This window comes from Bacillus rossius, chromosome 3, assembly GCF_032445375.1.
Source record: "Bacillus rossius redtenbacheri isolate Brsri chromosome 3, Brsri_v3, whole genome shotgun sequence".
NCBI classification, from domain to species: Eukaryota; Metazoa; Arthropoda; class Insecta; order Phasmatodea; family Bacillidae; genus Bacillus; species Bacillus rossius.
In genome coordinates, this window is record NC_086332.1 from 91,633,493 (window position 1) to 91,657,974 (window position 24,482).

At 39.4% G+C, this 24,482-nt stretch overlaps 1 protein-coding gene across 2 annotated transcripts in view; it reads left to right on the forward strand.

The window, feature by feature from the left end:
• Positions 1-24,482, forward strand: part of LOC134531025 (protein kinase C) — a 270,374-nt gene that overhangs the window by 120,888 nt on the left and 125,004 nt on the right. For both annotated transcript variants that reach the window (XM_063366515.1, XM_063366516.1), the window contains exons 3-4: positions 21,747-21,906; positions 23,770-23,801. In XM_063366515.1, the coding sequence (XP_063222585.1) occupies positions 21,747-21,906; positions 23,770-23,801 (192 nt within the window). The remainder of the gene's footprint in view (positions 1-21,746; positions 21,907-23,769; positions 23,802-24,482) is intronic.

The following is a 24,482-nucleotide window of genomic DNA, read 5'->3' on the forward strand; positions in this document are numbered from 1 at the left end:
TTTTCGTTGGCGGTGCTTCCAAATGTGCTGTCTTTTCGTTGTCGGTGCTTCCAAATGTGCTGCCTTTTCGTTGTCGGTGCTTCCAAATGTGCTGCCTTTTCGTTGTCGGTGCTTCCAAATGTGTTGCCTTTACGTTGACGGTGCTTCCAAATGTGCTGCCTTTTCGTTGTCGGTGCTTCCAAATGTGCTGCCTTTTCGTTGTCGGTGCTTTCAAATATGTTGCCTTTACGTTGACGGTGCTTCCAAATGTGCTGCCTTTTCGTTGTCGGTGCTTCCAAATGTGCTGCCTTTTCATTGTCGGTGCTTCCAAATGTGCTGCCTTTTCGTTGACGGTGCTTCCAAATATGCTGTCTTTACGTTGTCGGTGCTTCCAAATGTGCTGCCTTTACGTTGTCGGTGCTTCCAAATGTGCTGCCTTTACGTTGTCGGTGCTTCCAAATGTGCTGCCTTTACGTTGTCGGCGCTTCCAAATGTGCTGCCTTTACGTTGTCGTTGCTTCCAAATGTGCTGTCTTTACGTTGTCGGTGCTTCCAAATGTGCTGCCTTTACGTTGTCGGTGCTTCCAAATGTGCTGCCTTTTCGTTGTCGGTGCTTCCAAATGTGCTACCTTTTCGTTGTCGGTGCTTCCAAATGTGCTGCCTTTTCGTTGTCGGTGCTTCCAAATGTGCTGCCTTTACGTTGTCGGTGCTTCCAAATGTGCTGCCTTTTCGTTGTCGGTGCTTCCAAATGTGCTGTCTTTTCGATGACGGTGCTTCCAAATGTGCTGCCTTTTCGTAGTCGGTGCTTCCAAATGTGCTGCCTTTTCGTTGTCGGTGCTTCCAAATGTGCTGCCTTTTCGTTGTCGGTGCTTCCAAATGTGCTGCCTTTTCGTTGTCGGTGCTTCCAAATGTGCTGCCTTTTCGTTGTCGGTGCTTCCAAATGTGCTGCCTTTTCGTTGTCGGTGCTTCCAAATGTGCTGCCTTTTCGTTGTCGGTGCTTCCAATGTGCTGCCTTTTCGTTGTCGGTGCTTCCAAATGTGCTGCCTTTTCGTTGTCGGTGCTTCCAAATGTGCTGCCTTTTCGTTGTCGGTGCTTCCAAATGTGCTGCCTTTTCGTTGTCGGTGCTTCCAAATGTGCTGCCTTTTCGTAGTCGGTGCTTCCAAATGTGCTGCCTTTTCGTTGTCGGTGCTTCCAAATGTGCTGCCTTTTCGTTGTCGGTGCTTCCAAATGTGCTGCCTTTTCGTTGTCGGTGCTTCCAAATGTGCTGCCTTTTCGTAGTCGGTGCTTCCAAATGTGCTGTCTTTACGTTGTCGGCGCTTCCAAATGTGCTGCCTTTACGTTGTCGGTGCTTCCAAATGTGCTGTCTTTACGTTGTCGGTGCTTCCAAATGTGCTGCCTTTACGTTGTCGGTGCTTCCAAATGTGCTGCCTTTTCGTTGTCGGTGCTTCCAAATGTGCTACCTTTTCGTTGTCGGTGCTTCCAAATGTGCTGCCTTTTCGATGACGGTGCTTCCAAATGTGCTGTCTTTTCGTTGTCGGTGCTTCCAAATGTGCTGCCTTTTCGTAGTCGGTGCTTCCAAATGTGCTGCCTTTTTGTTGTCGGTGCTTCCAAATGTGCTGCCTTTTCGATGACGGTGCTTCCAAATGTGCTGCCTTTTTGTTGTCGGTGCTTCCAAATGTGCTGCCTTTTCGTAGTCGGTGCTTCCAAATGTGCTGTCTTTTCGTTGGTGGTGCTGTCTTTTCGTTGTTGGTGCTTCCTTTTTTGTTGACTGCGCGTAGTACAAAATGTAGTGATTGAATATTTACTAGTTTATCACCTCTTGGTGTTACTAAAATATTTTACAAGGTTACTTGGTCCTTTAGAATGTATAAAAATGTCACGATGGATTACGAAGGTCATGTGGTCTTGAAATGACTAGCCTATACGTCTGATAATGACATGACTCGGTCTCATGGACTGAAGGCAATTGATCTATATGTGTGGCTTTGTACATGAACGGCTTATATGTTATTCAGATTATTTTTAAAATTAGACTTTCATAATAGGCTAATCGGCACTGATTTAATTCGTTGGTCCGGTATATTGACTTGAGTTGATTTTCGTAGAGTGAATGATTAATAAACTCCGCGAAAGGTAATGGAAAACAGAACCTAACATTTATTTAATAATTAGTTACAACTGTCTCTGGTCAAGAATCTAACCGTGGACAGGGATCCATCGATTCGATTTGTAAATTAATAAATGATTTTTTCGGAGACTATTGGAATTTTTCCCGCATTTCTAGCTAAATAATTACATGATTTCAAGATGGCGGTCAAATTTTAAGATGGTGGGTACCTCAGTAATAAATGATTACTGCACTGTAGCATGTTAGAATAAAACTAGCATGATGGTAATACGAGTACACGCACAAGATGGTGTACTCCAGCAGGTGGTCGCTCCTGGTAGCATGTACTGAACATAAAATGACGGATCCGTGATGGACATCAAGGACAAAGTCAAATTTCAAGGACAAAGTAAAATTTCAAGGTCAAAGTCAAATTTCAAGGTCAAGGTCAAATTTCTAGGTCAAGGTCAAATTTCAAGGTCAAGGTCAAATTTCAAGGTCAAGATCAAAGTTCAAGGTCAAGGTCAAATTTCAAGGTCAAGGTCAAATTTCAAGGTCAAATTTCAAGGTCAAGGTCAAAGTTCAAGGTCAAGGTCAAAGTTCAAGGTCAAGGTCAAATTTCAAGGTCAAGGTCAAATTTCAAGGTCAAGGTCAAATTTCAAGGTCGAGGTCAAATTTCAAGGTCAAGGTCAAAGTTCAAGTTCAAATTTCAAGGTCAAGGTCAAAGTTCAAGGTCAAGGTCAAAGGTGTGGTGACCAGATAATTATACTAACATGGTATCAGCACACTCTAGCGGACGAAAATAAGATGGTGATCTCCAGCGGACGAAGAAAAGATGGCGGACATGTCGTCATACTAGGTGATGATATATATGCTTTGAAAAAAAAAGTGGTAGGAGTCAGTCTGCCTGCATCCACCATTGAGGAAGGAGCCTGTCGCCATTTTTAGTTTTTTTTGCACTCGTCGGGAATCGAACCAAGGACGTACATCGATATAATCAAACAGAATTTAAATACGTTAATTTTTTGATGAATTTTGGAATTTTTTTCATTAAAATCGGATAATAAATAAAGATTTTCAAGATGGCGTCCAAATTTCAAGATGGCGGACATGACGTCATACTACCTGATGGTATATGTGCATTGACATAAGTGGTGGGGGTCAGTCTGCCAGCACCCCGCCACAGGGGAAGGATCGGTCACCATTTTTATTTTTTTTTTGCCCTCACCGGGTTCGAACCGAGGACTCCGAGCTCCGTGTCGTAAATATATGTTTTTTCGATATTTTTGATTAAAATTTTATTAAGTGAATTTTTTTATAATTTCTAAAAAAAATTTCATTAAAATCGGATAATAAAAAAGTTAAAGATGACGAGCGTAACGAAAATTGCAACGGTGACGTCATAATTCAAAATGGTCGATAACACATCGACGGAATGTTCGAGAACACAATGGCGGATCTAAGATGGTGGATCCAAGATGGCCGTCGGGGTCAAGGTCAAAGGTCAAGGTATCCTTATTCCTAGAAATGGCTTAACTGAGGCTTGAGTTAAGGATGCTTAAGCCTATTTTAGGAATTGGTGTTCTTTCTAAGGCAAAAGACATTTGTGGTTTTTTGAAATCCTAATTTTTCCTCGAAACGGGAATTTTTCCCTCGAAAACGGGAAATTTTGAGTCATTTTGAGTCATTTTTGAGGAATTTTGAGGAATTTTTGCCGCCGTGACGTCACAAACCAAGATGGCGGACACCGGCACCGGCACCACCGCCTGAGGCCTGTTTCCGGACCGGCTATGCTATACTACTATCCCAATATACATAATCAAATATCTGACCACTTTCTAGCTTTTTTAAACCTTCGCCATGTATTGTTAGTTCACTGAAGAGATTAGCGAGAATGTCGATTTTTTCATGATCTTCGTCTTTATATACACCACTATCTGGATCGCTATCGCGAAAATGTGCATTGGTTAGCTCTAGCAGTTTTTTGTACTCTTGTAAGTCTTTGTGAGAATATCCTTTAGGCTCCCTGCGAAACAGCAATTCGTACAGACCCGGAGTCCCGCGCGTTTTGAACTCTGCTACGCGCACGATATTTCCTGGTAGAAAGTCTAATTCTTTAGCACCGAGGAACCACTTATTATGTTTTCTGTACACTCCGTAGGTCGTGTCATTATTCCGAATCGTAAACGATATCAGGTATGGTCGAACCATTGCATTAACTTGGTGTCCCTTTTTCGGTATTTATTTTATTTTGCATGGACTCTGTACTCGTTAAGTCCTCTTCTTCTCGATCTGGTTCATACTTTCTCTTCTTTACAGTTGGCATTTCATCTTTAACTTCTGTCTTCAAATTGATGGCTGGTTCTTACTTATTTTTAAGTTCGTCGAGGCGACTAGTGATTGATTTAAATATCCCTTCATTTTCCATCTCACGTGCAAGTCTGGTTCGTCTAGCAAGTAGATACTTTTCACGAACAGACTGTATAGCTCGATGAAGGTCACTGGCTAGGTCGGATATTGTACTGGGTGAAAAAATATTGCAAGACCTCCTTTTATACTTTTTTATTCGTTCGCGGAAACTTCTTTCTTGTGTATGGCAAAATCTGAATTTGTTGACATGTGAGTTAGTGATACTTTCAGACTACTTTGAAAAGTCCTCAAATCATCACGTCTTTGTGCATTCGATACTTCGATCATGTCGCGATTTCGAGAATCCGAGGCTTCCACGCGCTGGAAGATGGCAACGAGATACTCTAGTAATTCGTTTTTCACACTTTCTACTTTTTGAGCCAGTAGCGAAATGTATTTGCGGATAACGTCGTCATGAGATTTGAGAGCAGTACGTAAGTCTCGACTGATACGACCGAATTTCGAAATACAATGACTCATGTTTGACGATAAACTGATCGAAACCTTGTCTGTACCTACCCTTATGTAGAGGCCAGTCTTTGACTGTAACTAGGGAACCGTTTTCTTTTTTTTAACACAAGGAGCACATGTCTTTGAATTCCTGGAATGTCAGGTCGGTGTTTACGTGATCGTCATAAGCGTGACGTAAATTAAGTTCGTCCATGCGAAAAAGTACTATGACATTTGCGTTGTCTCGTAGGAGATATTTTGTAATACGACTGTACGTCTGACACAGGTAATCGTAGTCTACCTTCGCGTGTCTGCCCGTGTAAAAGTACTCTTGTACTATGCCTTGCTTCTCGCACATTACATTGTCGAAAACAAACACTGAATTGACATTGGTTTTTTTTTTTCGCTTGGAGGTACCACATCCGCATTATCATCAAATGGGAAATACTCCAGACCATCCACTGATTGTAGAACTGTAGCTAGTCGGTGGTACTTTGGCTGTTGCAACGATTTGGAATAAAGATACACAATTTCGAACCCAAGACCGTTTGGCTCCTCTAATAAACTCAGTAGAACACACGTTTTACCGCAGTTGGACGGACCCGCCATCGCCGTCATCGTACGGAAGAAGGCAACAGTAAGCCATGTCGTGATTCACGACCGCTAGTTTCATCGTCTTGATAATGCGCACGGGCAAACACACTTCTTGCTTCACGACTTGCATTGTACTGACGAAATTGTATAAAATCAAACACATTTATACTTTCTGGTCAGTTGTACGCAATGACTCGAAGAGGTAAGAACAAAAAACATATCATTGCAGGACTCGTGAACTCGCTGATAAACAATCTACACATTCCCGGCTACAGATTCTGCGGCCCCGGCACTAAACTAGCGAAAAGTTTAGCTCGCGGTGACGTGGGCATTAATTCTCTCGACGAAAAGTGCAAGCAGCACGATATTGCATATTCATTAAGCAAGGATCTGGAATCCAGACACCGGGCCGACGAGATATTGGAACAGGAAGCCGAAGATATAATTTAATCGTCGAACGCGGGACTAGAAGAGAAAATCGCGGTTTGGGGCGTTTCCAAAATTATGAAGGTAAAGACCAAATTAAGACTGGATGCTCGTCGAGCCAGCTTCATCAAGTCCAAGACTAATTCACGCAAGACCAAACGCAAGACTGGTGCAGACGTGCAAAAAGCCAAGCAAAAATTACAGACTCTCGACAAGAAGATTATAGGAGGATTTCTTCCTTTGCTTTTGCCTGCATTGGGTGCTCTCGGTGGCCTCATCGGCGCAACGAGCGGTATAGTGCGTCAGTCAACACTTCGAAGAATGAGCGCAAGCAGTTAAAAGAAGCACAACGGCACAATGCCAGCATGGAAGCCATTGCCATGGGTAAAAAAAAAAATGGCGCAGGACTCTACTTGAAACCTCACAAATCAGGTCGAGGCATGAGAAAGAAACGAATGAAAAAATCCTAAGTTCTTTGCCGAAATGCCCGCTCACCAATATAGATTTAATCAAGTACGCTCGAAAACTGAAAATATCAAATTTCAGAGGCGTGTTTATGGGAGACACTATACCCAGCAAGCCAAAGACACGTGAGTGCGCCATAATTAATTTAGATACATCGTCGGGTCGTGGTACGCACTGGGTGGCGTACATAAAGTCTGGGAAAATGGCCGAGTATTACGATAGTTTTGAAATTGACGACCTCCGCCAGAACTAAGACGGTACCTGGGTCGGACCACTACATTGTTCTACAATTACGAAACCGAACAGTCACCTAATCAAACCAACTGCGGACACTTGTGCCTTCGTTTTTTAACTAAAAAGAATTGCTGACAAAAAAAAGATTGTGCAGGGTTGATCATTTATTAGTCATGTCGATAACACTTACCTTGACAGGTCACGCATCAGAGCTGCGGGCAGTTCATTTCCCACCTTTAGATTTAGACGGAGAATGGTGTAACGGACTCGTAGATTTTCAAACGTATAATGCCATACCGAATATCGACGAGGAAAATTGCAAGTTCTGCTTCCTGAAAAGCGATGGGACCGCTCATGAAATACAGTTACCTGTTGGCTCTTATGAAATTGACGACATTGCAAATTACATCAGGGATATTTTACCACAGGATGCAGCCTTTCAACTGCGTGGAAATCCAAACACTCAAAAAAGCATTCTAACATGCTGTGAAAATGTCGACTTTACGAAATCTGGTACCATAAGTACGATTCACGGATTCGAACCATATGTGTATGATACAGGAAGAACATACGAATCTACGCGTGCAGAAAACATTTTGCCTGTGAATGTCATAAGAATAAACTGTAATTTGGCAAGTGGAACGTATCTCAACGGGACACTAAGCAGCACTCTGCACGAGTTTTCGCCGATGGTCCCGCCAGGATATAAACTGGTTGAAGTACCGCAAAGTATCATTTACGTTCCAGTCGTCGTGAAGTGCGCACACGAAGTCGTCGTCAGAATCGTTGACCAGCGAGGACGATTGGTGAATTTTAAAGACGAAGAAATTGCATTACGTCTGCACTTGAAGCGATGGGCATAAAGTTCGTAACACCGAACAGTTATAAAAGAAATTCCATTGGCGTGAATAAGAACAGTTCTCTACAAGACATCGGTGCATTAACACCTGACAGCATAAAGTATCGTCTTAGTATTGGTCAAGTGCCGAATAAATATGGAAGACGAAATCTTCAATGTGAAGATCGAATCATTTTTTATGACAGCATTACGAAAATGGAATTGCACGAGTACCAGCCTTTCCTGCTCGGACCGTACGCACTAACAACAGAAGTACGCATTGCTGTACAGCACCAAGATATCTGTACTTTACCTTCGCAGTCATTTCTACGTATAAGAGGCACGCTGACAAAAACGGATGGTACGCATCCGACACGATGTCAATATCCTGCAATGGTATTCTTCACCTTATCGAGAGCATTACATATGTACTCATTGGCATCAAGGTAGAACAGACGAGAGATGTAGGCATAACATCTGCTATGAAAAATTACCTATCGCTCAAGCCAAATGAACTGTCTGCTGCAAATATGGCCGGTTGGGCTCTTGAGGATGAATATAAGCTTTCTGTTTATGCCGAAGGAAAGTTCGAAGTTTGTGTTCCTCTGTCCATGCTTCTTGGATTCGCTGAGGAATACAAGAATATAATCATTAATTCGAAACAAGAACTCGTACTGGCTCTAGCCAACACGCACATTAATGAAATTGTCACCGCTGCAGAAAACCTCAAGATGTCTCGCTAACACTACAGTTTATCGAGTGGATGCTGCCCCACGTACAAGTAAGCACCGTTGAACGAGTCAAGATGTTGAAGAACATAGAAAATGGCAAGAGCTTCGATGTGCCATTCCGATCCTGGAGCCTGGAAACTTATCCTGGCTTGTCTCATAGTCAGCATATCAATTGGATAGTTAAGTCCAGCTTCGCTATGGAAAAACCAAGATACATCATCGTCGGGCTTCAGACTGGAAGACAGCTCAATGCAGGAGTAAGTCGCTCCGTATTCGATAACTGTCAAATACGTAATGTAAAAATATTTTTAAACAGCGAAAGCTATCCATATGTTGATATGAACATGGACTTTTAAAGTGGAAGATTTCTTTCAGCAAGCATACTATGGGCGGAGACAAGTCACCGATACTGAGTCCCGACAGTTTCAATAACAAGGCTCCGTTAATGGTGTTTGACGTTTCCAAACAGGATGATCGAATAAATTCAAACATCATCGACTGTAGAATCGAGATATCGACTAGCGGAAATATTCCACCAAACACCTATGCTTTTTGTCTGATACTTCACGATCGGCTTGCATCGTACAATTGTCGAGACAAATTTGTGAAAATTCTGACATAAATACTGTTTCGTTTGCGATAATCATCAGTTACGACCGAGCATTGCTAGCGAAAAGATGTACTGCAACCTGCAAGGCTTCCAGAGCCAAAATGGCAAATCAAAAAAGGAAATTAGCGTCACCTCCGGAGACAAGACTCGAACCCGCATGTTCCGACCTCCGTATCCCTGGAAATTATTAGACGAAAAAAGTAAACGCACGAATGAATGGCTATGTAAATACTACCATGGCCTGGAGTGGGAAGAAGGTAAAATTCCGTACCACCAAGTGAAAAACACTATTGAAGATTTATTATTATTAAAACGAAATAATTTACATTGCTGGACCTAAGCAGAAGAAATGGCTGAGCAAGTTGTGTGATGCGTCAGTTGAAATTGTAGACCTACAGACCGAATACAGCTGTCCTTCCCAGCGCAAGCTTAGTGCAATATATGATTTGCAGCCACTTGACAAGTTTGAACGAGTATGTGCCGGTACAAACTCGCAGTTAATGCAGAAATGGCACACACAGTGTTAGTAGGAGCCTGCATATATAAAAGGCGTACATCCGTATGTGCCTTCAGTTGTCGTTCGACCTGCAAGAAGATGTTTACGTTTCATCCTGCTAATGCGTACGAGAGCGTAAGACCTAGCTTCAGCAGTGTTGAGTACAGCTACTGGGATGCCGGGTATCTACGTACATATACAGAAACCTGTGATGAAGGCGCTCAGCATTGGCGGCTTACGCATTTTCCTGCGTCCCACGAACCGACTCAGCAGCTATTAGATTGTTGCGAACCTGGAAACTGTGCCGTCTATCACATGAGACCACACACAATCCTTCCTGCTAGCATCGCTAAGGTAGTCGCCTCATCTGAATGTGCAACACCAAACATGGGCGTGTTGCAACCTGTTGCGACCTGTGATGCTTCTACGCAGACGTCCAAACGGCGTGCATCTCGTCGTCGAAGTTCAGGCAGTGAATCTGTCCCAACTAACACTGCAGTAAAGCCAAGGCACAGACGTGGTCACGGACGTCATCGACCATGTCTCGCTAGAGTTGTCGACGGCGCAGAAGATGACCAGCTGGAAACCTGTGTTCCTGATCCCGTGACCTGCGAACCAGTTGGAACCGGAGTCGACGAGGTAGTTGGAAACGGAGTCAACAAACCAGTTGGGACCAGAATCGACGAGGCAGTTCGTGCGTCATTAAAGACTTTGCTTGCGAAAATGCTTAATTCCTTAACCTAATATGCATTTGTGTAATTTTTATAAATAAATGTGTATAACTTGAACTTGTGTGTTTTTATTTCTAAAATTTTTAGGTACCTATTAAAAACTAATTATTTTTAAATACAGACAATATTTTGACTCATGTAGTATACCAGTAGACCGCGGGTATATAAGCGAGGTTCAGACGACTGGACCTCCATTCTACCTCTGGTCGCGGTGCAGTACGGACCGGCTCTCTTCAGTAAGTTTCGCTAGATTTAGTTACTGCTCCAATGTTGACCGGGATAGACTGTTTACCGCCAGCAGCGGGAACCTCGATGGTAGCAACGTTGATGGAGTCGGAGATCCCGATACCGGCTGCCAAGGAGACAACGATATGTGCTGTTCCACCATCAGCTGAAGTTTCAACATCAGCATTGAATACTTCAATTAATGAAGAGCGTACATCGCGTCAGTGCAGATACTGTGGTGCATCATTTACTAAACCTACAAATGCGCGCAGACATGAAAGAAGCAGTTGTCCGAATAATTTACTGAAAAGAACAGAGTTTCAATGTAACAAGTGCAGTAAACTAATTTCACGTCTTGATAGCTTACATCGTCATTATAAAAAATGTTCCGAGAAAGTTAAGTGTAAGTATAATGATCATGGTTATTATTTTGACTCATGTGTTGTACCAGCTAATGAGAATATATAAGTGAGACCCTGGCGATATGAACTTCAGTCCGTCTCTGGCTGCGGCGATGAACGGATCGGATAGTCAGACTTGACTAACATAATAGACCAGCATCTAGCTATTCTTGAGAACTCGATGGCATCATTACCACTATCAACACCGACCTGGATCGAAGGTCTACCATCATCAGTGCAGAGCCCGATGACAACGTCGTCTACAACTACACCTACTATCTTAGCACAGCAGGAGATTTCGACGTGTGCAACATCTTCCGCAGAGCAGACCTCAAAGGCTTCTGAAGTTAACATTTCAGCGGTGTTACAATGGTTGTCAACAGTACCAGTGACATTGATGAAGGAAGGAGCATCCAACGGTGTTCCATCACCCAACTGTACGTACTGCGAGAAGATCAAAAACTTGAAATTACGGGATTATGTAATACACAATTGTATTAATAACTCTGAACGCATTAAATATCAGTGCAACAGGTGTTTAAGCAAGTTTATAAACTATGGAAGATTAAAACAACACCTCAGGAATTGTGATAGACTGGCTGTACATTCATCAGAATCAAGCTGTATATTTTGTAACAAAACATTAGCAAATATTCAAAACAACATGAAATTTATATCACTGTCCTTTTAATGAAATCGATAATTCGTCTTTGTGTGAAAATTGTGGTGTACCTACCAATATGTAGACCTGATAAACTGAATGGACATTTACAGTCATGTAAAGGACTTACTTCGTACAATAAGAAGACTGTTTGAATCGAGAAATGCTCAAGACTTTAGTAATTTGTCTGTGTTTTTTTTTTACTTGTAGTAGTGTAGAGTTTATGTAATAAAATGTTGTGTTTTAAAATAACTTGTGATGTTTTTATTTTCTCAAACCTGTCACTTTTGTGGTATTTTTTAAATTAAAGTTATTTTGTATCACCCAGGGATCTAACCAAGGACAGTAATCGCTTGAATCAATCAGTATATTGATTACAAATGTATTTATTAAAGAATTTTGGAATTTTTCCCGAATCTCTAGCATTAAAAGTACGGATTTTCAATATGGCGGACATGACATCATGCTAACTGACTTTATATATGCTATGAACCAAGTGGTGGGGGTCAGTCTGCCGGTAGCCACAATGAGGGAAGGATTGGTCGCCATTTTTATTTTTTTGCCCTCACTGGGTTCGAACCCAGGACTCCGAGCTCCATGTCGTAAATGTATGTTTTTTTTAAATATTTTTATTAAAATTTAATTAATTTTTTTATAAATTCAATTTTTTTTTATTAAAATCGGATAATAAATAAAGATTTTAAAGATGGCGGCCATAACAGAAATTGCAACGGTGACATCATAATTCAAAATGGCGGAAAACAAAATGCTGGAATGTTCGAGAAAACAAAATGATGTCATCCAAGATGGCGGATCCAAGATGGCGGATACAAAATGGCTGCCAGGGTCAAGGTCAAAAGTCAAGGTCACGGTCATACAAGATGGCCGCCGTGATACCAGAGCAATCGGTCACTGACCTGGCTCCAGCTCCACAGCCTGAAGCCTGATGCCAGATGAACTATTATATAGGTACTACTCACAGTATTTCCACTGATGCGATGAAAGTACATAGTTCATTGAAGACTCCGAGTTTTGTGATGACACTTCTAATTATGGAACAGCACCTGTCGATGCCTCCTCTGCAACCGGTATCTCTGTAGCCGATATCACAGATGCCAACGGGATCTGCATCGCCATTAGCGTCGCTGCCATCGAAGTCTCCGATACAATAAAAGTCTGAGCTGTCGTCGACGATGCCATCAAGTTATGCTCTGCTGATGGTAAACTGGTCATCAATCTCAAAATTCAAATACCAACTAAATCTCAGGAAACGTACTGAAGAGAGTTTATCCGTACTGCATCACGGTCAGAGGAAGACTTAGGACTCCGTCATATATACATCACATAAATACTCGTAGGGACTAATATAAGACGCGAGTAAAAAAAAAAAAAAAACAATTTTCCATTTTTACGTGAGTCAAAACAACAGTCAGTATTAAGTCTTTTTTATGTAATAATTTTACTGTCTATAAGTTCAAGATCAAAAATCAGATTCGAACTTAATAAATGCTTACGAAGCTCCAAGGGCTCCAACAGCTTTAAGTGCTTCAATATTCCAACAGCTCTAACTGCCCAAGTGCTCCAATGCTTCTTCGGCTACAACAGCTCCAAATACTTAAACAGCTCCAATTGTCCAAGTGCTCCAATTTCCCAAGTGCTTCAATTATTCAAATGCTCCAATAGATACAATTTCCCAAGTTCCCCAATGCTCCAAGTACTCCAAAAGCTCCAAGTAATTCACTTCTCCAACCGTTAAAATTGTTCAAGTGCTTCAACAGTTCCAAATGCCCAATTGTTCCAACAGCTTCAAAGATCCAAATGCTTTTACAGCTTTAAGTACTTCAATGCTCCAACAGCTTTAAGAACTTCAATGCTCCAACAGCTTTAAGTACTTCAATGCTCCAACAGCTCCAATTACCCAAGTTCTACAATGCTCCAAGTGCTCCAAAAGCTCCACTTCTCCAACATCTCCAATTATTTTAGTGCTCCATTTTCCCAAGTACTCCAACAACTCCAATTGTCCAAGTTCTCCAACTGCCCAAGTGCTCCAATGCTGGCATGCCGGACGAACTTCCTTCTCCTTGATACCTAGCGAAGTCCTCCTTCTCTTGCAATCGTGAGTGAGCATCCCGCATCCCACATAATATTTACCTGTACACAACATGTGGCATATATGTTGGCAAGAATCGGGACTACTTGCAACAAGTTATTTTGCACGATATAAATTGACTCTCGCAGCTAAATGTAGTCAAAGACAGTTAGACATATGTAGTCTCGTAGCCTCATAGACTTGTAACCTAGTAGCCTTGTAGCCTCGTAGTCTCGTAGCCTTGGAGTCTTTTAGCATCGTAGACTTGTAGTTTCGTAGTCTTGTAGTCTCGTAGCCAAGTCGTCTTGTAGCCAAATGACATTGGAGCAGTTAGGCATAAAACAGCTGGTGCCAAAGTCAGTTGGAAACAATGACTTTTGGAGCCAATGAATTATGGAGCCAAAGACTTTTGTGGCCAATGAATTTTGGAGCCAAAGACTTTTGGAGCCAAGACTGTTGGTGCCAAAGACTGTTTATAAATATTTTTTATTATTTTTGTTTTTTACTGATCTTGATTTAGGATAACGTGCGTTAGTTTTCTTTGTATTTGTGGAGCCAATGACTGTTTGAGCCAATGACTTTTGGAGACAAAGAATTTTGGAGCCAGTGCCTGTTGGAACGGGGACGCACCACAACGCCGAAATACCACAATGCAGAAATGCCAAATTGACCACAAAGGCCGACAGCTAGAAAACTGCTGTGTACCACAACACCGAATTACCACAATGCCGAAATACACTAACGCCGAAAAATGTCATTGCAGGACTGCCCCAAAGATTAGGTTAGGTTAGACTAGGTTAGGTTAGACTAGGTTAGGTTAGACTAGGTTAGGTTAGACTAGGTTAGGTTAGACTAGGTTAGGTTAGACTAGGTTAGGTTAGACTAGGTTAGGTTAGGCTAGGTTAGGTTAGGCTAGGCTAGGATAGACTAAGTTAAGTTAGGTTAGGTTAGGTAAGGTTAGGTTTGATTGTGGTATTTCGGTGTTAAGGTACATGTAAGAAACACACACAAATTCATTCAGTTGTTATTTTGGCGTTGTGGTACACAGCAATTTTCTAGCTGTCGGCTTTGTGGTCAATTTTGACATTCGGCGTTATGGTATTTCGGCATTGTGGTAATGACCCTGTTGGAACCAATAACTTTTGGAATCCAAAATTGTTGGAGGCATGTATCCTAGCGTAAATTGGCGATCGCATTGTTCGAGAAAATATGCGTCCTTTCCGTTAAATGTACATAGTCGAGCCTGTATTATCGTATCCTACTCATGAGAACGTATCCCTGCGACGAGATCGTATATTTGCGACGATATCGTTTCCCTAAGGGATCGTTTCCCTGCGAAGATTTCGTATCTCTATGGTGAGATCGTATCACTGTGATGAGATCGTATCCCTGTGATAAGATCTTATCCTCCCAATTTGAAATTTCGTACAAATGCGTGTCCATTTTGTTAAATGTAAAATCATTTTTTAATGTGGTTTTGACTGGGTTATTAATCTAAATGTTTCGTATTTTGAATCGTATATTATTTCCAGCGGCCATTAGTATATAAGCGAGGACTGAACGATGTGACTCTCAGTTTGTTACTGGCTAATGGTGGTGTAAGAATCACCTAGTTTGACTCATTTGGTGCATAAGTCACGTAATTACCTGTTCTTGTGAACATGATGGCATCTTTACCATCCTTAACGTAGAATTCGATGGAAGTTGTACCATTGTCTACGGGAACCATGCCGGCAGCGACGACGACGGAAACGCAGATCCTGTTGGCATCGTCGACGACAACCACGAAGACCTTGATAGAAGATGTACCATCGATTACAGAGATCTCGTCAGCGACGACGCAGATCAGGATGTAATGTGTAACATCGTCACCAACAACAATAGAGGAGACTTCAATTTGCGTGGTTCCACCAGCAGAAGAGACTTTAATTGCTGCAGTGCTAGCTGAAGAGGAAACCACGATGAACGATGTTTCACCATCGATGGAGACTTCTATGGTTGGTGATTCAACAACTATCGAGCATCGATGTCGTTACTGTGACAATATATCTCGAACAACAGTAATGCTCGACGACACGAGAAGAGAGAATGTACTAAGAATCTTTCGCGCAAAATGTTAAGCTTTAAAAAGTGTCACAAGTAATTTACAAGAACTGCCTTTTTAACATTTTTTTGAAGTAGTTAAAAATATTGTGACAATATGATCACGTAATTGAAAAAATACGCTTGAAGATATATAAAGGACCTGCTGCGTGGCAGAAAGTAAAGGTTTCGCTACAACAGCGATTGATTGATTCCCTTAAGTGTACATCGAGGATTGATACTACATCAGTTATATCAGCATCTAGTTCGAACCAGAAAGGTTCCTCTTCATCAAATAGGGATCCTTGCAGCTACTGCGATATGTCGTTCGCATTTTCCCATGATGGACGAAGACACGGGAGAAGAAAATGCATGAAGAATCCTTCTAGTATGAAGTTTCGCTGCTATAAGTGCCATGTTTTGTTTACGCGTACTGACAGTTTAAGACGACAAGTGAAAAACTGTATAGGCGAAATCCGTACACCTGCTGAGGATCTACATGCAGACATTTTGACTCCTCGGTTTGGGTTGGAGACTCGTATGCGTACAAGCACAAAAACAGATGCTAAGCAACCGATTGCGATGACGTTGGTACATTAATCTAAGTCTGAAACTGTGCTCGGTGCATTACATGTAAATGATAACAGATTCCACTTGGTTAAATCTGAATTCCGTGGGATGTTGAAAGTCTACTATTATCTACATACATTTAGTGAGTCAAAAGACATTTGTACTTTTATTGACGATATCAAGCAGAACATAATTTACCAGCTTACAGATGAAGAAGCAATGCACGGATCTTTAAAATAAAATTTGTGACTGGGCTTTGATTATGGCTAACCACTTCCGTTTGAGGACAAAGTGAAGAAGTGCACATTCAAGACAGTGAATACTCCCATTTACAATTCCGACGATGTGCATCAATATGTTAAACACAGTATCGATAAACTCTGTCGGGGAGAAAAAGACTATTTAGGAAAAGTAACTGGCTGGTCTCTGTCTTCAGTAAACTGTTTAGAGCTTAGAATCAGTCAGTTCAAGCCTATGCAGAACTAATTTTTTTTTCGATTGCTTACTTTCACACGTGTTCCTGTAGTATAGTAGAAATTATGTAATACATTTATATTTTAAAAAATCTGATGTTTTTTTCAATATATTGTTTTGGTAATTTTAATTAAATTATATTTTTTGTATTTATTATGGATCGAACCAATAACTGTAATCGATCGGGTTGGTCATTATTTTAATGAGTAAACTTTATGACGATTTTTGGAAGTTTTCCCGAATTTCTAGCAAAAAAATTACAAATTTTCAAGATGGCGGAATCAAATATTGTGGGCGCCTTGTCAATAAATGATTACTGCACCCTAGCAATAAAAAAATTAAACTAATATGTTGGTGGTGCTCTCTAGCAGATGTAAACAATATGTCAGATCCAATATGGCGGCCTTCAGCAGACGAAAACATTATACTAGCTGGCTATATATATATATATATATATATATATATATATATATACAGACGCCACTCCCGCTGCCTGTTTAAGTTTTTGAGTAATTATTAATTTGAAAATGATCTCAGGGGGCAAAAACGGGGATTCGACCTCGTGGCTGCAGGCAGGAGCGCGTCGCGGTTCGAAAACTACCCGGGCTGTTTAGGCCACCCAGGACGCCTTATAAATAAATGGTAAACTGATTGACACGACACTGCACTTTATTAAAAAAAACCGTTACACACGATTGTCCAAGGACTGGCCGCGTCTGTTGTCTGACCGTCGCTGCACGAGAGTCTCTATACGTAGACGATGCGCGCGACCAGGAGAGATGGCAAAATGGTATGTGCGGACTTATGCTTTGGCCATTATCGTCGTGAAGGACGCGGCGAATTATCGCGGAGCTGATATGCTGCAACGGCTTATGCAGTGAATGACGTTAACATGTAAACGGCAATATGTAATTGAAAGTTCTTAACGTTATTTGCAATCTAACCTGTTACAAGACGTTAATGTTCCGAAATGTACGTAGGCCCGGCTAGATGAGAACGTAAAGAGTCACAGTCACTTATTACAGCTTAAAACAATTATACGTGGTTAGATTGCAAGTTAGATGTTACACAGTTGAATAAGATAAATCGTAAATACGTAGATTGAAGAGTTAGAACTCGACACACAAGGCTGTCTAGGAGCCCATGAAGCCTGAAAACTGCGTAAGACTCATTTACACTGTCCGTATGCTCAGGACATGAAAATTATGTAGTAAATGGAAATCTCCCTGTTGGGAATAAAAGCATTAAGTTATGAGTCGCACGAAATGACGTACGACTGAGTGGGGTCGGCGCAGAGCTAATGAAAAAAAGGATTTGAATAAACTTACACTATTGCGATGACTTGGACGTGGCGCGAAATCTGTAGGCTCTGCGTTCGTGGAGCGACCGACCCCTGTGAGCACCCGACGGCAACTCAGCGCGAGGGCGCCGCGTGAGGGGCACGTGAAGCGCGGGAAAACAGCTCCGACCAGTTTTGGACTTAAATGACACATTTGACAATACATGATTATTTAACAATTGTACATAATTTTTACTTGAATTAATTATATTTTAATTGTTATTAATTTGTTTTTGTTTTAAAAGAATAATTACTGATTTAATTTAGCGCATTGCCACACCTGGCCGGGCGCTGTCGTCGCCTTGGTGTTCGTCGCGGTGCACTTTCACTCACTCGGCGGACATCACGCTCGGGCGTGTTCGATGCACTTAAGAGTAAGTGTTGTTGTGACATAACGGCCTGTGCGAACCAGAGGGAGCACCGGCGGTTGGCGTCAATATATATGTATGTATAGGCAATAGTGGCGGTGGCTTCCATGGAGGAAGGATCCTTCGACATTTTTTTGTCCTCGCCAGGTTCGAACCGACCACTCCAAGCTCCATGATGTATGTGGGTTTTTTTTAGTTTAAATTTTATTAAAATTGTACTTTAATAATTTTTTATTAAAACTAATTATTTTTCGAATTTCCAGCTAAATAATTACGGATTTTCAAGTTGGTGGCCATGATGGCCAAGATGGCGGAATGTGTTTATTCGTTTTTTTTATTTTATTAATTTTAAAATACATCCCGAATTTCTAGCTTAATATTTACGTATTTTCAAAATGGCGGCCGTAAAAAAAATTGCAACAGTTACATAACAATTCAAAATGGCGGCCATGACCTCCTAATTGTAATGGTCATGACCTCAGCGGCTTATGGCAGATTGTAGATGCGGACTTTAAGCAGCTTATCCGACTTTTCGAGCCTCTGGCAGTTTTGAGGACTGAAACGGGAAAATTTCTCTCAAAACGTGAATTTTTCCTTCGAAATCTAAACATTTTTGATTTTCTGATTTTTGTTTAGGGCGGATTTTGGCGAATGTTTGGCAAATTTTTAAACATTTTTGGCAAATATTGTTAAATTTTAAAGGTCAAGATTAAGGTCATCCAAGATGACAGCCGTGAATTAATAATCCAAGATGGCGGTCGGCTCCTCAGATCCTCTCCTGGAACCCTACCGCAGGAGGAACTATTATATACTACTTTCACTATTTATACTCTATAATGCCACATACAGACAGTATTCATCAAATGTATTTTGTAAGTTCATAAGGTTCTTCAATGTCTTTTTTTTAAGTAGTTAAAACTATTGTTACAATATGATCACGTAATTGATTTCATGTAATAATGCCACTAAGGGTTTCAAATGTGTTTGTTAGTTTCACAGAGTTTTCTCTCAACATTGAAGGTGTTGAATAGTTTCTCATTCATTTACCGACTGCGAATACCAAGTAGTTGCCATCTTTGAACGCTAATATCGGTCATGGCGTGTGTAAGCGGTATTTTCTGTTGACACTACATGGAAATATAAAAGCGATATTTGTGTGTCATCACGTTTATGTGATCCATATACTCCATAGTATGCTTTGAAGGGTGACCTCTCTGTGATTAAGTGCAATTAAGTGTGAAGTCTGACATAATTTAGATTGTGCAGTCAAGAAAAATAGGCATTTACAGCCTTTTGTTTTAACCTAGAGTCGTGCAACCATAAGTTATTATGATTTTAGAATCTTTGCTTGTAAAATGTATTTCAACTAAAGTAAAATCTCATCTCGTTATGTCTTGTACCAGTATTCGAATAAAATACCAAGTTAAAAACCACTCCAACTAGCTTTTACATTCATTCTCTCTGAGCCTTACAAATCGCATTTTTATGATTATTGATAGTAGGCTCCGATCCATAAGTTGAACTCTCTCGTGATGTGGCTTCTGAATCACGTGACTACACACTAAGAGTTCCAGCACACATGACTGCAGTCGCAACTGTGGACTAGTATCATCCCCTGCATAACCCACGCCAAAATAGGCAAATGGTCTCGGATTATAGCATTACTTTAATATTACTGATTCAGGAACTTTGGAAAAACTTTTAAGAACTTTTGGTATTAAAAGATTGTATATTGGAGCAGCCATAACAAGTATGTATCGAGGAAAATATCAGTTAAATTATGTAGCTCCTAATTTATTATACTACAAGGCATTGACACGACATAAATGTATTTACTTGTTCCTCTATTTCATAGAGATCTATAGAATTTTTTTTTATTACAAAAATTGTAGTTATTTTTCCTGAAAAATTAAAAACAAAAAATTATTTACAAATATAAAAAAAATTATCAATCTTTGGCTGAATAATGTAACTGATAAGAGTTATCTAATATTTAAGTAAGGTTTAATGTAATGTAATAATTCATGTATTTGTACTTTTCCTTTAAATATTATTTTTTGACTTTATATATGTATATACCTATATACGCACAGATTTTTTTGAAACAATGTTATACTAAATTAATTGCTCTTTTTAACTTTAAACTGAATGAAAACGTATGTAAGATATTTCAAGTTATTTTTATTTATTTATTTGTCAATTGTTAACATTTTTGAAATGTTTACATTAGTCAAATACCGAACGTGGTTTAAAGTGACGGTATACACTCACACATAAGATTGCCTTTGTGAGTGCTAAATTTTCCTGTCTAATATAGTGAATTGCAGTCAAAGTGTGAAAAAAGAGGTATTCAAATTTATTGTTATTAGTTTATAATCTATATATATAAAAATGAAACCCGTTTTCCTTGGTCACGGCATCACGCGTGAACGGCTGGACCGATTTCACTAATTTTTTTTTGTTGTGTTTGCTATGGTCAGGAGAAGGTTCTTATGAAAGAAAAAATTAAGAAAATTGTGCGGAAAATTAGAAAATTTAAGAATAATGAATTCCTATTTCCCTTGGTCACGCCATCACGCGTAAATGACTGAACCGATTTCACTAATTCTTTTTTTGTTGTGTTTGTTATTGTCACGAGAAGGTTCTTATGAAAGAAAAAATTTAACGGAAAATTAGAAAATTTAAGAATACTGAACCACCATATATAAAATTATTTCCAAACTAACCCAACACTTTGTACAATATAAATATTTTTAAAGTAACCTTATGACATTCAGCTTTAAGCGTTTACAGTTTCCAGTGCGGCTTGCATTTGCAATGTCAATAAATAAATCGCAAGGGCAGTCGCTAAGTGTATGTGGCATCAACCTAGAAAATCCATGTTTTTCACATGGCCAATTATATGTCGCCTGTTCCCGTGTCGGAAAACCATCAACATTATTTATTTACGCGCCAGAACATAAAACTAAAAATATAGTTTATCAAAAAGCATTAGAGTAGAGAGAAGCAGTGAGGGGTACAGAGACTATTAGTTGATTTATAGAGCGCGCGTGGTATTGAGCTCATTGTTTACTTAAAAATGCCAAGTTGTTCAATAGCAATTTGTAAAAACATTAGTGGAATTATTGAATCCTATGGAATAAACACTATTTTGACAATATATATATTTTTTTATTTAATTAAATTAGTAAGGTCCTTTTCAGTTATAGTGATTCAAATTGAATAGGTACTCATACCTAAGATAGGTCAGCTATACAAAATAAAGTAGTGCATCATTGCTACGCTAAGGCGGTACGAAGTTCGCCGGGTCAGCTAGTATCATAATAAGTCAGTAGAAAACAGACTTCTGATTAACCACAGGTATTTTTTGGATAAGTTAGCTATTGTGTTTTGTGAGAATCTAGTAAGATGAACCTCACGCGAAGCACCTGGAGCCGTGGTAATGTTCGCGTTGTTGCTGTGCTGCAGAGCAACAGGTGGCGAAGCCGCGCGAGTTCATGGAGCGGCAGGGCTTCAACAGGCGTCGCGGCGCCATGAGGCGACGCGTGCACCAAGTGAACGGACACAAGTTCATGGCCACGTTTCTTAGGCAACCCACCTTCTGCTCTCACTGCAGGGAATTTATTTGGTGAGTACTCCAAGTCAACTTGTGCACTTGATAACTTTTTATTTTATTTTTTATTATATTTTTTTTACATTTCTACTACTTTTAGAACTCTAAATATCTGTACGCTAACACAACTTTTGAAAAAAAATATAATAATTTTAAATAAGTCTATAAAATGTTAGACACCCAAGATTACAACTCTTAGTTATGTTCAAAAACAACAATTTAATTTTAACTGTTTTTTTTTTTTTATTTCATATACTTACTACGACTTAGTTTTTTTAAACCATGCCAGTTTTTTCATGTTCTGCAGTACAAAAATTACAACCATAGAATCGATTGTAATAGATGTTTACGTTATTAATACTTCAAAAAGAAATTAGAATCTAAATTATTCTGGATAGTTAAAGATTACACAATCATGTAAAATGCATAAATGTATATATATTTAACTAAAAAATAATCATGCTACCTGCAGATAAATTTCAGCAAATGTTATAGAAATTAAATATTTAGTTCGTATTTTAAAACCGACAATATTTCATTTAATGTAAAAAAATATAAGTACTCGGATAAGTTACACTACTGCTCTATGAAGAACAATGTACACAGAAGTCTCAGGAAAAGGTTTTTTATGTAATTAAACATATTGTTCGATTTGAGCTAAACTATGAGAACTTTCAGGAAAAGAAAATTAAAATTATACATACATGCAATAAAACATTAAGACCTAGTAGTCAAGCCAAATCCTTACTACACAACTAAATTTTACAAACATATTTGTAGAGTTCATGTCAGTAGAGAGAAAATAATGCTTCCATATGGTATGCCTATTTTAATATGTTTTAAATAAGCAATGAATTAAAGTGTAATAAACTCAACTTTTTTAAAATAGCATTTATAAAGTTCCAATTTAACATTTAATTTAATGATTTTACTAGCATACGCCATCTACCTAGTGTTACAGACTCTAGTTATGTAGTAATGTCTTATATTTTTGCGAAGCCAGTGAAACAAAAAATGAAATAGGCCTATACGTAGATAGGTCTAAGAACTCCAGTTCGCAGTTGGCATTGGTTAATCGAAGGTACTCGTGAGAAGCTGCGCGCATCATACTTTAAAGTGAAATAAGTTGTTAACAGCATGATACGGAGACCAAATATGATCGTTATAAAACTCAACTTGCAGAAAATACTGTTAATTAAGCAGCGTAACGTAAGCGGTGTGGCATTATCCGCAAGACCTTGAAAATGAATGCAGTTCATACAATGAACAGACAACGCTAAATAATCAAGGCACATATTGTAAAGTCACACCCATGGATTGTCCGTGGATTCCAATATAAACATAACAAACTGACAAGCCAAACACATTATTCTGATAATTTTGTGAATATGTTTGACCCTAGCAATATAGCACGTAAAATTCATTCTACCATTGCTGTAATTGATATTGCATCTAATCAAATAAACCCACCATTTTTATTTCTTCAGACAGTCTTTTATGTGATTTTTTAAAATTTTAATAATAAATGTATGGTTTTATGTCATACGGTTACGAACTGAGGCTTAAGGCGGTGGTAATTTCGATATTTGATTGAGCTCTGCTCCGATCATTTGTGTGGCGACTCGTTCATAAACGTGAGACATGCTGGAGTGTTGTGATCGAACCAGAGACTCCTGTCTCACTAGCGTGGTGTGTTATTGATCATTACCAACAAGGACTCTCATATTAATTTTACACAATGATTCTATTAGATTCTTAGTTACGTGCTTTTTCGGGCCTTGTTTTTACCTTTTAAGGTACTGTTATTTGTGGTGTGAACTCACTTGTAATTACAAAACATGAAATTGCTTTGTGTCTAATTTGGTTATATTTTTACAGGGGTCTTGGAAAGCAAGGATATCAATGTCAAGGTGAGCATCGTCACAATCGTATTTCATTTCGAATCTTTTTGGTGTTGCGTGTAACTGGAAGATTTGTGTTACATTAATCATGTTTAATGTTTTAGAATTATAAACTGTAAAGCAGTAAACTTTTCAAACACAACCGTTTCCTTTTTCACTAATTTTCAGCTCACATGCAAGCTTTATCGATGTTTTTAACTTTTAAGATGTCCCGTTTCAATACTAGTATAGAGAAAATAAATAAAATTGATACTACCACGTGACAAAAAACTGTTTAGTGTCTGCTTATTTGAGTAATAAAATCTTGGAACTGCTGAAAATCTCATCATGCCTATTAGCAACCATAATGTTGCATAATTTTGTATGTCCTTAAATTTTTATCGGATTCTCATTATTTATGCCCCGCAAATATATTTCTAGCATTTATGAAATTGCTGCAAAGTAGTTTTGTCCTATTTTCACCTTAGTTTAATGTTTCTGTTGTACATTTAAAGATTTTTATTTTTCATGTGACTGATTTTCTATGTTCTTAGATAGCATCCTTCAAATTTTAAACTGGTTTTTGTTTATTGCATGGGATTGCTGTGCAAAACGCTGGCACCCGAGTTAATTACGTTGATATGAGCAAGCCAATTGTTGAGATAGGGTATATTTGAAGTTCCTCCATCCTGAGTGTCGTCAACTCATCGA